The sequence below is a fragment of the Ambystoma mexicanum genome, chromosome 5p, assembly GCF_040938575.1.
Source record: "Ambystoma mexicanum isolate Mex_15411 chromosome 5p, UKY_AmexF1_1, whole genome shotgun sequence".
NCBI classification, from domain to species: Eukaryota; Metazoa; Chordata; class Amphibia; order Caudata; family Ambystomatidae; genus Ambystoma; species Ambystoma mexicanum.
In genome coordinates this window covers 76,383,232-76,399,443 of record NC_090930.1, presented here as the reverse complement: position 1 = coordinate 76,399,443, position 16,212 = coordinate 76,383,232, and the positions used below count along the sequence as shown (strand labels likewise).

The 16,212-nt window shown below is 45.9% G+C and overlaps 1 protein-coding gene across 4 annotated transcripts in view; it reads right to left on the bottom strand.

The window, feature by feature from the left end:
- Positions 1 to 16,212, bottom strand: part of EDA (ectodysplasin A) — a 2,379,945-nt gene that overhangs the window by 864,012 nt on the left and 1,499,721 nt on the right. For all 4 annotated transcript variants that reach the window (XM_069612481.1, XM_069612482.1, XM_069612483.1 and 1 more), the window contains exon 3: positions 2,930 to 3,032. In XM_069612481.1, coding sequence (XP_069468582.1) covers positions 2,930 to 3,032 — 103 coding nt within the window. The remainder of the gene's footprint in view (positions 1 to 2,929; positions 3,033 to 16,212) is intronic.

The window sequence follows — 16,212 nt, the reverse complement described above, 5'->3', positions numbered from 1 at the left end:
ATCACCACATTAAAACTCAGGCAGGACATGCTCTTAGAGACTAACAGGAGGAATCTCCATTTCATGTTTCCCCATTTCCACCTCTTCAACCTGTACCCCATATTTCCCAACACACTTCTTGACACGTCCAAATCTTGGTGTTGACTCGTCTTGTCAGCTGGCTGGGGAAAACTCGCCCTTCCCTTCTTACAGGAGTGGTTTCATGTAAACTATACAGAGAAAAGCCTCCAAGTTACAAGGGCCCGCGTGGGCACATCTCACGTCCATCATGCAACTACACAAAACCTATTCCGAGGACCACACAGCTCAGGCCTAAATATTGTCGATCACATAAGAGCTTTTTTTTTTACTGCAAACTACAATTATTTTTAACCTGCTTTCACGCTGATGGATAAGCAAGTACAGACTAAAGTCTACATCCACACGACTACAAACATTCCACTTGCCACCCCTTTATTAAATTGCTTGTGCATCATATAGCTAATCCTTCTCTATCTGCTGACTCTTTCTATAATCACTTCTATGTCTCTCTCTCCCTTCCTTCTATTTCTTACTATCAACAGACTATCGTCTGGACACACCCGGGCAGGGTCACAATATGCTGATACTGAGACAAGGCTAGCCGCCTTAAGACCACTACAGTGATGATTTATAGCCGATTTAAAAAAGCCTGATCACTTTACATTACAAGATGGGGCCTCATTATGAGGTTGCCGGTCTGGTAACAACGGTACCGGTATGCTTGCCAGGACCGTTGTTACCAGACCGTCAAACTCTGAGTTCTGCTCGCTGGTGCCTTTCATTCCGCCAGGACTGCCCTAGCGGAATGAAAGGCACTATGAACGGTGCCGATGCTACAGGCATCCCCATTCCCATTAAAATGGGAATGGGGATATACCGGCACCCGCGAAAGGGCAAATACCGGGTCTGGCAGGACCGGAATTTGCCAGTAATTGCCCATTCGCGGGTGCCAGATTTTCATGCCAGTATGGAGGTAGCCTTGCCGGTAAAACTGGCAAGGCTACCTCCAACCTAGTAATGAGGCCCATGGTCTTGCTAAAACACGTTTTGGTTTGTCTGTAGGGCCAAAGAATAACTGAGCCCAACAAGATGAGAAGACAGGGAAGTTACATAATTTAAGCCTAAATCAAATGTGCTTATTTACTGTATTTTTAAGTACTTGTCAGCAGAATCGCACACCATTCGGCAGACTAACTCAGCAATGTTCCTAGAGGCAAACTAATTCAATTCAAATCCTTGCTTTGCAGAAGGAGACTATTTCATAATGCTGAACCTTTGACTCATCTCAGATAAGCTCTCAGACTGTGCAGTACACCAGGCTCAGATGCAAGCAATTGCCACTGTGGCAAAAGCAGATGGTTATACTATTATTCCCTAGGTTAACCACTCTATCTGATTATGGGTTCAGAAACCTCTAGTCGAGACAACTGCCTGCTCACAAGTGGAGTTATTACCTCAGCTAACAGTGGTACTGAAGGTATTACCATATGCAGTAACACCAGCACTTCACAATTAATTCTTACGGGATGTCAGAATGGTGAGTAACACCCGTAATAAGTCTGTGATTTACCATTGCCACTGGTGATAACGGTAATGCAGCTTGGCAGAATTATCATTGCTAGTAGCATTAGCACTGGTAATACTGCCAAACTCGTAATGAGATTCTACATCTGATAGTTCCCACACCATTCTAGGGACAAGAAGGTGGAAAAATTGTGGGTTGCCGTCTTCCAAGATTTTAAAAGAGATTTTATTGATTAAGTAGAGGTTCCATTGCTTTTATCCTATCGGAACACATAAATATCCAGTGACTCGTTTCTAAGTATCAGACAATGATTGTGTATGTCCTAAATAGATTGGGATCATTGTTTAAAGGTTTTCTTTGATATTCCGTTAGCCACAATTATCGCTGCACTGAAAAGGACATGAGATCCTACATACATTGGAATCATGGATGGAATAAAAAGTTTAGCCTGAGTCGCACCTAGATAGGATTATTAATGTCAGCAAGTTCCACACTTAGATGGAATGATGAATGATACCATGTGCCACACTTCGATGAAATCACAAACATTAGCCTGAGTCACATCTAGATAAGATTATGAATGTTAGCAAGTGCCACACTTAGACAGAATTGTGAATGCAAACATGTGCCTCGCTTAGATGGAATCATGGACATTAGCCTGCGTCCCATCTAGATAGAAATTCGAATGTTAGAATGTGCCACACTCAGATGGAATCATAAACATCAGCTAGCCGCACATATAGACGGGACCAAAGGGTGGGCAGGGACCGAATTTTGGACACAGTTGTGAATATTGACGGGCATCATTATGGGAAGGATTGAGAATATAACATGCAGTGATGTTCGCACGCCACACCTAGAAAGAACGTGAAAATTCAGCACATCGCTTCTAGACAGGGATGCCAATAACCAATCCACTAACAATTTCACCCCTCTGCCTACACCTCTCAAACGCTAACCAAACACAACCACAACCCTATACCACAACAAACCGCACAAACTTCACTACACCGCAACAACAAAACAAACAGCACATAGACTTGCACAACAGCACACAATGTTTACTGACCGAAAAGCACTGCAAGCCCAGCGAACGGTGTTAACCGTGTTGAGGCTGCCAACGGCAAATCACTGTTCTCTTGCACTTTTCCTGCTTACTCCCACTAACTCACCCCCCTTCCCTTTCCAGAGCTGCCAGAGTGCCAGGGGACCACTCCGGTGGTGATAGTTAATGTTAAAGGATATTCTTACTGCGCACTATTACATTGTTCACATTTCTGTACGTTTTCTTGCTAATCGGATATTTGCATAAACAACAATCTTGCCTGGCCAAGTCAGACTACTAAATAGTAGAACTCGATATGAACTGAAGTTCCAGCCTACCTTCTGAGCCTTCACTCATTTTGCTCCTCTTAGTTCTGCGGACACGTTTGTTCTCTTCCAAATGTGCTTCTTCCTCAGTACTGGGTCGATTCAACAATGCCAACTGCAAGGACAAAAGACAACATGCTTAAATGTGTGTACTGTGTATGTGTGAAAGAAAATGGTCCGCATGAATGCTGGCCACATGCTGTGAGGGAAGAGCTTAAATACCACACACTGAAAATGTAAAGAGCAACCTCTAGATGTTGTGTATCTCAAAAGAATGGCTGGACCAAAAAGAAGTTGTGCAGCAACAACAGAGGACAATTCAGAAGCCCTAAAGGTCATATATGTGCCTAATAGAGCTGCTCACTTTTGAAATTTAAGGATTGCATGAGTTTCTAAATTAACTGGCCAAAAACGAAATTATTAATAGTATTAGTATGACCGCCCAGTCCCAATAAAGTTAAGAAATATGCATTTGAATGCATGAAAAGAACACTTAGGCCGAGTGCAGATTATATCCTAAAGTTGAGTGCACTCTGCCAAATATACATAAGAAGAATCAAGGATGTATTTGAGCACAGTTCAGGTGAAGAGGGTCTTAAACAGGTTCTGACTAGGAAAATAAATAGCCTTTGTAAAAACTGGCCACCAACATTCATGAATCTTGAATCTCACAAGCCATTGATTTATTCAGATTTGTACATTCCTGGTACGGTTATGTAGATGACACCATAGAGTTATCAAGAATATATGACATGGCGATATGTGAATGTGACCAGTGAACCATGTAAGTGACTAGCAAAAAGTACCCATACTTAGCACGGATTCTGTAGACATACATAATAACACTCTCATCAATAGTTGAAATGAGCTCAGTCTGGTCCTTCTATGACCACCTTGATGTTTCGTGGCTTCCAGGCAACCGTCTCATGTGTGCAGGGGCTAAAATCTGGGGAACAGGCTGGGGTGTTCAATATGTAAGGTAGCCAGTGATATCCAGAGGGTCCTAACGGGTAACTGTGCAAAATTTGGTGCAGATTGATGGGACAGTGTGGAACTGAATGTGGAACAAACCAACCAACAAACCAACAGATTTTCAGTTTTATGTATATGGTTAGATGTGTGGAGGACCGTTTATGGGTGATCAGTCAGTATACAACAAAAATCAGAAACAGAATGAATCAAAGCCCCTCCCCTCGTCCACGCTGCTATTCTTGGAGCAATTTTTCATAATTTTCAGTTCAAGGATCGTCCGGTCCTTTACATAATGTCCAGTATTCTCAAGTTCTGGGGGGCACCAATGCTGCATATAATCAATCACCCTTAAGATAGTCCAATAGCATACTCCATTCCGGAAGGAATCTACCTCTTTCTCCTTGTATCCCATGCCATCGCGTGTAAAGATATAACGAGGATTATACCTAGTATGGGGAATCTAACCGTCCTCTGTGTCTGTTCAGCAAAAAATAGAGGTCTGTCTCAAAGTAGGATGTACAATCTCATTGCACAACTATAACCTCATTTGCACAACTTATACAAAACATCTTGTGGACCTAGGGAATACATCATCTATTGACCCAATGTTAACATATTTTTCAAAAAAGAATTTACATCCAACCATATGTGGTAAACCTTTAACACAGCCTTTTTCAAAGCCTATTGTGCAATACAAGCCATACAATACATTTTCTATTGACTCAATGTTAACATATTTTTGTCAAAACAATACATTCCACCATATGAAGTATACATTACCAAAGCACATGTAGATACACATTGAAAAACACGGAGTAATGTGTGGTAATACAATCCTAGTGAGTGGTCTGCTGTCTAGAGACCACCATAATTACAAATCGACACTAGTCCTGTAGAGGACTAAGATGGAAAGTAATTTAGAAAAAACTATAGAGATATGTGATTAGATTGAGGGTATGTACTTCATAAGTAAAGGCCCAGATAATAGTCCTCATTCATACCAAGGGGGGTGAGTGAGTCAAGGCAATGTATCCAAAAGAGTTCTCTCTGTGATAGTAGTTTCTGTAGGTCACCTCCTCTGGGAAGTGGGTGTACTACCTCCAGTATCACCATTCTCATTTGTGCCACTGTGTGTTGGTGGTCTCTAAAATGTCTGTATACTGGGGATTTGATATTTTTGGTGCGAATATTAGACTTGTGCTCCTTGGCCTTTCTGGTAGATTTCCCAACGTAGTATTTCCCACAGGGGCAGCGCAGAGCGTAAATTACATTTTTGGAATCACAAGTCGCAAATTGTCTCAATGGAATTTTCTTCCCAGTATTGGCATGTCGGACATGATCTCCTTTTATTACATTGGAACAATGTTGGCAATTGAGTCACGGGTAAGTACCATTTTTAGGTTTGGACATGAAGGTTTGATTACTTGGTTTCCGTTTTTCCGCTTTAATCAATTTGTCGCGAAAGTTTATACCCCGCTTGAATGCCAGCATCGGGGGTTCTGGGAAGAGGCGGTTCAGTTGTGGGTCTGTTTTGATTATGTCCCAATTTTTGTGTATGATCCGTTTTATCTGAAAACTCAGACTAGAGTACTTCAGTGAATGAATTAGAGTAGATTTTTCATTTTTGATCTTCGGATCCAGCAGGTCTTTGCAATTTTCTGCTTCCATTCTGAGTATGGCTTTATTGATCAGATCCTCTGGAAAACTTCTATCTTTGAATCTGGACTTCATAGTCATACCTACTAAGAGAACCCTCCTCTTCTCCAGCGATCTGTCCTAAGGGACATATTTAGAACCAGATGTAAGTTCAGATTCTTTTCTCCTTCTCTCACTGCAACACTGATTTACTCGGTTTATTTACATGTCTTATTTATTATTTATTTAGCGTTGAGACAAGTGTTTTCTCCAAAGCATCCGCCTTTGAACTACTTGTTACCCTACTGCAACTATGTTTCTACCATAGTTGGTAAGTGACATTGAATTTTCTTTTTTGTCAAGGCAATCTCACAGCCTACTTCTGTTCTTTTAGGACCCCTTATAAAGATTAGGTTTTTTTTACGGACTTGATTGGTTAGAAGGCTATATGACCACCCTCTTATAACTTATTCAACTTTAGTAATAGCTGACTGTATCCACTTTGTGGACATACTTGACGTTAAATGAGTTTTTTCTTGCATTTAATAATGAATGTTTGTACTGAATATAGAATGGAATTATATATGCAATTATACTAAGATGTACTTTTCTCTATCTTTTTCTAGAAATTTGTGAAATATGATTTTGCCCCTGAAGAAGAGTTAATATTAGAAACGCGTTGGGCCTAAAAATATTGTACAATAAATACTCTGATTGTTTTTTATATAAACCTTGTGAGCTGGGTATTTACTCTTACTGCCCCACTAACTGAACTACAGATTGTATTATATGTTACGAAATTAGTTATACAAAAAACACAAAATTACTGATCTGCTCCACAGATACTAGATAGTGTGCAGGGGACGGGAGTTCCTAAATCTCTAGGAACAACCTCATTTTGTTGGCCTGACGCAATTGCAGCTCCGAATTGGCAAAAATCTTCTTGCCCAAGGAATTGAGCAATTTGTCCTCCTTGGACAGAACTTGAGCCGCAGCACCGGAAGTCGCAGAGGCCAGCTTACATTGCAAAGTGGCGGCCGCTACCACCATCAAGGAGGAGAGCGTGCATGACGCCAAGGCTACTTCCTCTGAGGTGGGAGGCCTGTAACGGGTTTCAATTCTTTTATTTATGTGCAGACCGGTGTGGGGTTTATCCAAGAACTTGCGGGCCTCAGCGAGGACGTCCCTCTGAAAGAACAGGCCGGTGCGCTCCTGTGGAGACATGGTCAACGCCCCCGAAAGCACCCCTTCCTGCGGAGCGAGTGCCTCAGGCACTGGTATGTCAAGGAGGGGTCAGATTGACATAACGCTCTGCTGAAGACTTGTCCACCGGTGACAAGGGAGGCAGTGTCATGCCTGCCGGACATACCCCTGGACCAGGAACAACTTCTTCATACAAGATGAGTTACGCCCACAGAACCAGTAGACCGTTTTACTCAAAATGGAGGTTGTTCGATACATTGCCCGGAAAACGACGTCTGCATTTTTCACGTCGTTAATTTTCACGTGACTTAGGTCCGTCACGTGTATCACGGCAGTGCGTACATAAGTAGCGTGGAAACTCCATTCGCTGCTTCTGATTAAGTCAATTTTGGCGTTTGTAGCTGAACCCCGGACCTGCGTTCTCGCATTCCTGTCAGCAAACTTCTTTGGCCTAATTTGAGCTTGGTTTCCTCCACACGCTAATTCCTGGGTTGCGTGTATTCTGTTCGCGTGCCAAATCTCCACGCGGACGCTGTCTGTAAGCGCGGCTGTCCAGAGCTGCGTGTATCCTGTTCGCGTGCCAAATCTCCACGCGGACGCTGTCTGCAAGCGCGGCTGTCCTGAGCTGCGTGAATCCTGTTCGCGTGCCAAATCTCCACGCGGACGCTGTCTGCAAGCGCGGCTGTCCTGAGCTGCGTGAATCCTGTTCGCGTGCCAAATCTCCACGCGGACGCTGTCTGCAAGCGCGGCTGTCCTGAGCTGCATGAATCCTGTTCGCGTGCCAAATCTCCACGCGGACGCTGTCTACAAGCGCGGCTATCCTGAACTGCGTGAATCCTGTTCGCGTGCCAAATCTCCACGCGGACGCTGTCTGCAAGCGCGGCTGTCCTGAACTGCGTGAAGCCTGTTCGCGTGCCAAATCTCCACGCGGACGCTGTCTGCAAGCGCGGCTATCCTGAGCTGCGTGAATCCTGTTCGCGTGCCAAATCTCCACGCGGACTCTGTCTGCAAGCGCGGCTATCCTGAACTGTGTGAATCCTGTTCGCGTGCCAAATTCTTCACGCATAAACGCTGTCTACAGGCGCGGCTGGCTTGGCTGCGTGTATGCTGTCGCGTGCAATCCTGTATGTGTTTTTCTGAACTTCTTCGAACTTTTGGTACCTGTGACAGTCAACAGGTGAGATTCTTAATTTGTTCTTTGTGGGAAAGGAAGTATTTCATGAACTATTGGAAAGTGAATGTGCACGGTACATTGGACGCTACCCTGTGGTGCACCAACCCGGTATCTAGCGAGAGCCTCGTGCCGTTCGGGATAAGTGTCCCTTACTAATCTTCCCTTCCTTTGTCGTTTGTTCATCTCTTGGAACTCTTCAAGATAAGTTTAGCCTTAAGGTCAGTGTTTTGAATTAATCCCAATTCTGTGTTTCTTAGTATTTAATTTGGGTCAGTGTCTTATGATATTTATTTATTTTAGGCCTACTTCCTGTACAATTCCCACGCCCTTTCCAGTGATCCATCTCTCTGCCTGTTTTATTCAGTCAGAGAGTTGTATCATTTGGAAGGTCTAATTTGACCTGCCTTCAATCAAGTCGTGTGAAGATAGGATCCGGGAAAGCCCTATCAAATTGTATCCTTTTTGGTTACTATATCCTTTTTAGTTGATACTTTGGTGATTTATGACAGGCAGAGGCGGAAGGGCCGCAGGAGGGCAGGACGGCAGAGGAGGTGCCACCGCCGGGGCGACAGGTGCCATGACAGGAACTGTCGGGGCAGGCAACGGAGTGAGGACAGATTTCCCTAAGGAGGCCCTTAAAGTACTCCCTCATGTGATCAGAGTTCATTAGACATTTCCCAAACAAGGCATCCTCTGTCGAGGCCTTAGGCGCCGGAGTGGGCAGAGGCCTCTCATGAGGAACATAACCCCACAAATGTAGAGAGGCGGGCTGCCAAGAGGGCCCGCCACCAACCGGGTCTACATGAGTACAAATACAGAATGCAACCAAACAAAAAGCAATAAATGGTATAACACTTGGTTGTATAAAGCCAGGCTGAAGGGTGACCTAACACGTGGTAGTGGCATCCAAGCATTCCAGTCATAGGAAGGGCGGAACGGATTCACACTGTCGCGTGGATAAGATTATCCACCAAAATGAAGGTTCACAGCACCGGCCGACGATAGCGTGGGTGTGAGGGAAGAATCCAAAAATGGCCACCGTAGACCACGCAGGAACGCCTGCCATTTTGTGAACATTTGAGAACTGCGTCACATGTGTAGATGAGTCTGTTGACTCCAAAGATTGGTCAGGGGACTTGACTGAAATGTTTGCCTTGACACAGGGATCCTCTGCAGAGCCGGTACTATGGGGCCTTGGATGTTTACTAGACATCCTGTCCCTTGAATTAGCCTCCAAAGGAGGAACCTCAGCAACACCGGTAACAGAGGAATTACGGTCGAGGACCTCTCCCGGTGTCAACAGAAGCGGAACCTCCGTGAACGCGGGAAAGTTGAGGAATCCACCTCACAGAGAAGACCTTCACAGGCCTCTCAGTTCTGTTGGTACACACCTTAGCCTCGTTAAGAGGAACCTCGGAACAGAGTTCGGTCTTAATAGCTCCCTCGAGAGGGGCCTAAAACCGTGGTTTGGTACAGAAAGCCTCAAGAGATGCCTCAGGGCACACCCCGGTGTCTGTGTGGGAAGCTCCAGACAAGCAGACCTCGGAGCGAACTCCGGTACCCAACGCCTCAGCATGACTATGCTGGCTATTAGCACCTGATCGGTGAACCTCGGATCACGTTCCGGTATAGGCAGGCCTTTCGCGGAAACCATCGGAGAAAACCCTGGTACGCCTATTAGACCTGCAAGGCACCTCAGGGATAACCCTGGTAGCAGAGCTTTTGAAGCTCCTCCCGGACCTGGAGGACCCTGGGAAGGAGTCCCCCGGCCGAGGGTGCCCTGAAAAGAAAAGAACTTACCGGGCGTCTCTTCTTTCCGTCAATGAGATGACGTTCAAGTGCCCAGACCGAAAGGGAGTCGCAGAAGACACATGAGTCCCAACGGTGATCCGGTCCCAGACACTCAAAGCAGAAAGAATGGGGATCCGCCCTAGCGAAGAGACGCTCGCAAGAGGAACAAGTGGAAAATCCCAGACGCTCCGGCATAGAGGGAGGACTTCGCGACCCCAGAACCAGAGCAGGAGAGAAGGACAACAGGGAAGAAAAAAGGTCTTCCCGGTGATGCTAGTGTGTCCAGCCCCGACCACACAGAGAAAAGGACTGAAGGGAGATGCGCGGGGCAGAGCTAAGGAGGGCGGGGTTACGGCTGCGTGCGGTATCGCACGTAAAAAGAAGAGAAGGATGCATTTTTCAATTTGATGCTTTTTTACAAAAAGTGCTCCGGTCCTGTCCCACAGGACGGAATGTCCCAAAAGTATGGAGGAAAGGGGACGGGACGTAGGAGTATAAACCTTTCAAAGGCCGTAAGGTCCATTCACGTCGCCTGTTTCATTGATTGGTGATTCAACCAATATCTCAGCTGGTGGTATTCCATTCAGTCATGTTTTGTCAAGCCGAACTGTCGTTTGCACTCCTCAAAAGTCAGGATCTCATCACCTGCCATCATATCTCCAACCTTTCTACATCCCACCTCTCGCCAGCGATGAAAGGATCCCTTTACCATCCCCGGGGAAAACTGTGGGTTACCGAACAGTGGAGTAAAAGGGGAAGGGCGCGTGGGGAGGAGTTCTTGCGCGAGCAATTGGTCCCATATTTCACATGTCACTGACACAACCTGGCTTAAGTTTATGTTCCTGGTCAATCTTGCCGCTTTAACCATAAGAGTCCCTCTAGGGGGATGCCTGCCACTGCCCGGTCTATCCTTGCCCACGGCTTAGCCCCATCATTCGATAACCATTTTCGGGGACTCGCAGTTGAGCTGCTTTATAGTACTTCAACAGGTTCAGCATTCCCAATCCCCCTTTCTGTCCGGGGCACAAGGCTAATCTTGTTCTTTTGTTTTGCCAAATTAATTTCACTCACATCTTATTGACCTATTTAAAGAATGCCCGCAGAACTTTAATGGAGAGTGCTTGAAAGTAGTAAAGGAATCTAGCGAGTATGGTCATTTTTATCGTGGCTATCCTCCCCAACCATGAAATATGAAAAGGGGTCAATTTCACTAAGGTCTGTCTTCATTTTGGAGAGCAGCGCTGGATAGTTTGCGTCATACATACCCGCTATGGAGTCCGCCACCTTTACCCCCAGGTAGGAGATGGACCCTCTAGCCAGTTTAAACGAGGAAACCTGTGTTATCTCTGCAGCCTTGACGTCTTTGGGCCCCACCCCCAAAATGTCTGCATTATCTCAAGTTATTTTTTCAGCGCGGGTATAGATTGTAGAGAAGGAGCTAAGTACCCCCACTTCAATCACCTCGCCCATCTTGCCTATATGTTGGGAACCAGAGTGTGTGACATGTGTGGTACCAGTGAAAATACGGACACCAAGGAGAATCCTGGAAGCAAGGTTCCCATTGAGAAAACTATACCTGCATACGAGACCGTATGATGGCCATTTGAATGAAATCCCGGAAGAAGCAGAGCAAATGAACGGCCAAGACGAATGGTGACATCACACAGTAAAGAATGGAAGAATGGATGTTTCCACTACGTGTTATAGCAGAGCTGGGCTAAAGAAGGAAGGACTCTATTCCAGTGTGTCACATTTAGAAAACAAGTGAATTACAAAGTGAATCTCAGAAAGGCGAGGCTGGATGAGCCAAGAAGCCAAGGCCGTATCAGGCTGGGGTGAACAGACATTGGATACAAATAGTGTAAACTAACGAAGCTCCTGTTCAGGAGGCATGAACAAAACAAGGAAGACGTCAGAGTTCTATTAGAAAATAGTATTTTTAATACACGAGAGGCTCGATTGTGTGGTCTTCAGTCATGTGGAAGGCTGACGTTGGACAAACATGATGGTCTCACCTACGCATGAGGGAAGAGCGTGCCTTCCCTCCTCTGAATTCTCCTGAGCAAAGAATACTCCCAAGCACAAGTTCAAAGCCCTAATTGACAGCAGACCACTGAGGTGATGATGGATGATTATGCTAATTGGTGGGATGCTATGGTTGAAGACTAGCTCAACGGCACCTGGAAGCCCAGTTTGCGTGCTGCTAGACGTAGGTGGAAAAGTACTGATTGAGGTTAGAGTGCCAACCAATGGTAGGGGACCGCATGATTAAGGATCCTAGTTTGTGTAGCCAATGGGACGTTGCTTATTTAGTGACGTTCATATTGACCTGTTTAGGGGAGGGCTTAGTTGCCCCACCTGATGTTAAGAAACCTATCACATTTCTTCACCCTTTTAGACGAGTATGGTCATATACGTAGATGTTCCCTTAGATCCTATCACACTTGCCACTAGGTTTTTGTAGTTTGCCACATAGGATGACGTTAGTAATACGTAGGTTGACGTCACCTATGACGATTTCTTTGCTATAAAAGAATGCTTTTTTTCAAGATGCATTGAGAGATCTTACGCTGAGACGTCCGTTGTACTCCCCGTTTTAGATAAATGATATTAAAACAGTTATCCTTTTGCCAACTACCTGAGTCGTTTTGATTATTGATGTTTGAGTAACTTCTGGATCCCCATCCATCGCAAGGGTATTGCTACCTCATCTTAAAGGGCTGGAAGACCCCAGTTCAAGATGTTACTGGGTCTGTCAGGGTCATCATCATATCATCCGCAAAGGCTGCTATCTTGTGCTCTTTGTGCCCAAATCGTATGCCCCAAATGGCTGAATTGCATCTAATTGATGTTAAAAGAGGTTTTAAGTAGATTGCATAAAGCAACGGGGACAGCAGACCTGCCTTTCTAGTCCCACGAGTAATGAAGATTGCACATGCTATCACATGCTATCACAGGTCATTCTGGTTTCTATTAAAGACTAGGAAGCGAGCATTATGCTTTAACTTTCTCTATTGCCACCAATGCAGCTATTCAAATCTTTAAATATTTAAACTCACATATTTTTTTGTTTGCAAATAACAACAAAACTTTTCTCAGTTTAAATGGTTTAACATCCATTTTAGAGGCTTTCCACTTCCTAAAAACCTCAAGTCTCATGAGCCTCTACCCTTCCTGTAGTCCTGAGGCTATCTATCTGCACCAATCCGGTGTCTGCCTCCTCTATAAGAGTCCCTCCTGCAAGGTTCCTTCCTCTTTCTTTGACTGTCCAACTATTAAATTTCAACTTTAACCAAACAGTTACTTTAATTCCACAGCTAGGTAACTCAGATTTCTCGGCTTGCTTCTCGTATGGTCCAATGGGACAACTAGATCAATTGCGGCTTTCTGCTGCTGAATGCCTCATGACGGCTTCTGATCAACAACAGATGAGACAAACAATATGAGGGTGGGAATGCGACACTCTGACACGATTCAAATATGTATCTGCAAATCCCTGCTGCAAATTTGGTTTGCATTTGGTTGGGTGGGATATAATGTTCGCCTCCTAGTCTTTAATAGAATCAAGACTGACCTGTGCAGCTAGCATGAGCAATCTTCATTCTATTGCAAGACGGAGGCAAGCATTATGCTTGTTCAAAGCTTGCCACCACTTTGTTAGTCATATCTGACATAGGCTTAAAGTAAAACATCTTAAACGTGGATTCTGAGGACCAATCCGCTGCTTTTATTATGTCCTGTAGGGAAATTCCTGCTGAGAATGCCCTAGAGGCCATTGCGCCCCTTACCGAATGCGCCCCGAAAAGGGTCAAATCTATACCTGCCCATTGCATCACTTCCCTCACCCACATGGCTATTGTCGCTGTAGCTACTGCATGGTGAGGTTTCCTATGCGCAATAAGCAGCTGTGTCACACCTGTTGGCCTAAAGCTCGCTGTTTCTGCTTCGTAATCTTTGATACACTGGGCCACACAAAATTTCTTGTTCTCGGGGTAGTTAGGGTAAGAAATTACTCTAGCATCCGTCTTAGTTCTCTGCATAATGGTAAATGACACTCCTTCTGGATAGAAAGTCATTCTATCTATCTCTAAGGCTTTTACGTCTGAGACTCTTCGACAAGCCGTTAGGCAAAGCAACATTGCTAACTTGCCTGAAAGTTGCGACCTAGATAGGCATACATTGTCCGGCCATCTCATAAATAATTGCAAAACGTCTCTTACCTCCCATAGGTTGGTGTATTTGGGTTCCGGCGGTCTTCGCAACTTTATTCCCCTTGGAAATCTATGGATTGTTGGATGTTCACCCACGGGAATACCTTCTACTTTGTCGTGACCTGCCGACAAGGCTGAGCCAAAGACCCCTAGGGTTCTATAGGCGTTGCCCTTCTGGAATTTAGATGCCAGAAAATTAAGAATATGCACTATAAGGGCTGAAACGGGATCCAACTGCTGACGAGTGCACCATTGCACCCATGCCTTCCATGCTGAACTATAGCTCCTGAAGGTGGAAGGTGCCCAGGAGTGTCTGATACATTCTGCAGCGAGCTGCGAAATGCCTGGCAACTCCCATCTCTTCCTGAAATTCTGCAGGCCATCAGGTGTAGAGAGCCCGCCACTACCAAAGGGTGTCTCTGGCCTGTTGGTTTGAGGAGGAGGTCCGGGTGATGAGGAAAGTTCCATCGCTACTGGAAACCACGGTTGGGACTTCCAGAACGGGACCACTAACACTAGCTCTGCCTCCTCTCTGCGAGCTTTCGCTAGAACTCTCGTGATTAGGATGAACGGCAGAAAGGCGTAATGGACTGCTCCGGTCCAGGGTTGGAGGAGCGCATCCGTGCCAGCTGCACCCGGGTCCATCCTCCAACTGAAATATCAGCTCGTCTGTGCATTCAGTCTGGATGCAAATAGTTCTGTATCTAATGGTCCCCACACTGTAGGTGGTGGAATATTTGGGGAAGGAGTTTCCAGTCGCTGGCGTCCACTAGGTATCGCAAGTTCCTTCTGCAACATTGTTGAGTGCTCCTGGAAGATACTCCGCTGAGATTGCTATCGGATTCTGAGGGCAATAATGCCAGAAGTCCTTCGCCAGCTCTGCCAGCATCTTCGATCTGGTACCACCGAGCTTGTTGATGTAGCGGACTGCTGAGATGTTGTCCATCTTTAACAATATGCAGCATTTGGCTCTGCCTTTGGTGAAGGCTCGCACGGCAAAGGAGCCTGCTAGCAGCTCGAGACAGTTTATGTGAAGTTGTAATTCGTCCCGGACCATTTCCCTCCTGTCACTAACTGTTCGCAACGCGCTCCCCACCCTGCTCTGCTCGCGTCAGACTCTATTACCAAGTCTAGAGCGTCGCCGAAAATGGCTCGACCGTTCCAGGCTTCCATGTTCTCCAGCCACCAGTGGAGTTCTGTCGTGGCTAAATCTACGTGTTGGTGGTAGGAGAGACCTTCCTGCAGGTGTCTTATCTTGAGACGCTGCAGCGCTCTGCAATGGATAGGGCCTGGAAATATAGCTTGGACAGAAACCGCAAGCAGCCCCACTATCCTGGCTAGATTTCGAAGGGAGATTACTTTCTTCGCCAATACTGCTCTGAGCTCCTTATCGCTCTCACATTGTGATTCGGTAGCTCCAGAGTCGCTTTTAGGGTGTCGATCATAAAGCCTAGAAATTCGATGCTTTGGACCAGTTGTAACTGAGACTGGTCTAGATTCACTAGAAAACCTAGGGAGGTTAGTAGGGAGAAAATCCAACGCACGTCGTTGGTTAGAGAGGATTTGTCTGCTCCCAGCACCAGGATGTCATCTAGATATATTATGATTCGGATCCCTCTCTCCCTTATGGCAGCGGCTACCGGCCGCATCAGTTTGGTGAATGCCCAAGGCGCTGAGGCGAGGCCGAACGGCAAGCACTTGAATCGCAAAGTCTCTTTGTTCCAGCGAAAACGCAGGAATATACGATGAGCCCTCGCTATCGGTATCATCAGATACGCGTCCTTGAGGTCCAGGCGAGCTAGCCAGTCCCCTAATCATAGTAGGTCTCTGAGAAGGTGGATTCCTTCCATTTTTAAATGGTTGTATCTCAACCATTTGTTTAGATTCTTCAGATTGATGATGGGGAAGACCTTTTCTTTTCTGTGGACCAGGAATATGCTGCTGATAAAGCCTGTTCCCGATTGAGTTTCGCGCTCTATTGCGTCCTTTTGTTGCAATTCTTTCAGCTCGCTCTGAAGAAGAGCTGCTTCCGCTGCTGGCATATGCATAGCCTGCGGTTCTCGCTCTTGAATGGGCTCGCTTAGGAAGTCAATGTGTAACCCTTCTACTGCGCCTTGCACCCATGCATCGCTGGATAAGGTATACCATGCGTTCAAAAACTGGAGGGATCTGCCTCCCACTTAAGCACTGCGTGTACTCACTGCCAGGGGCTCCGGGCCGTCTGTAGGCTCCTCTCGGCCTGCGCCTTCTGGGAAATCTTGTCCTGGAAGGAAAGAAGGTGTCCTGCTGCCTCCCTTCCCAGTATTGCG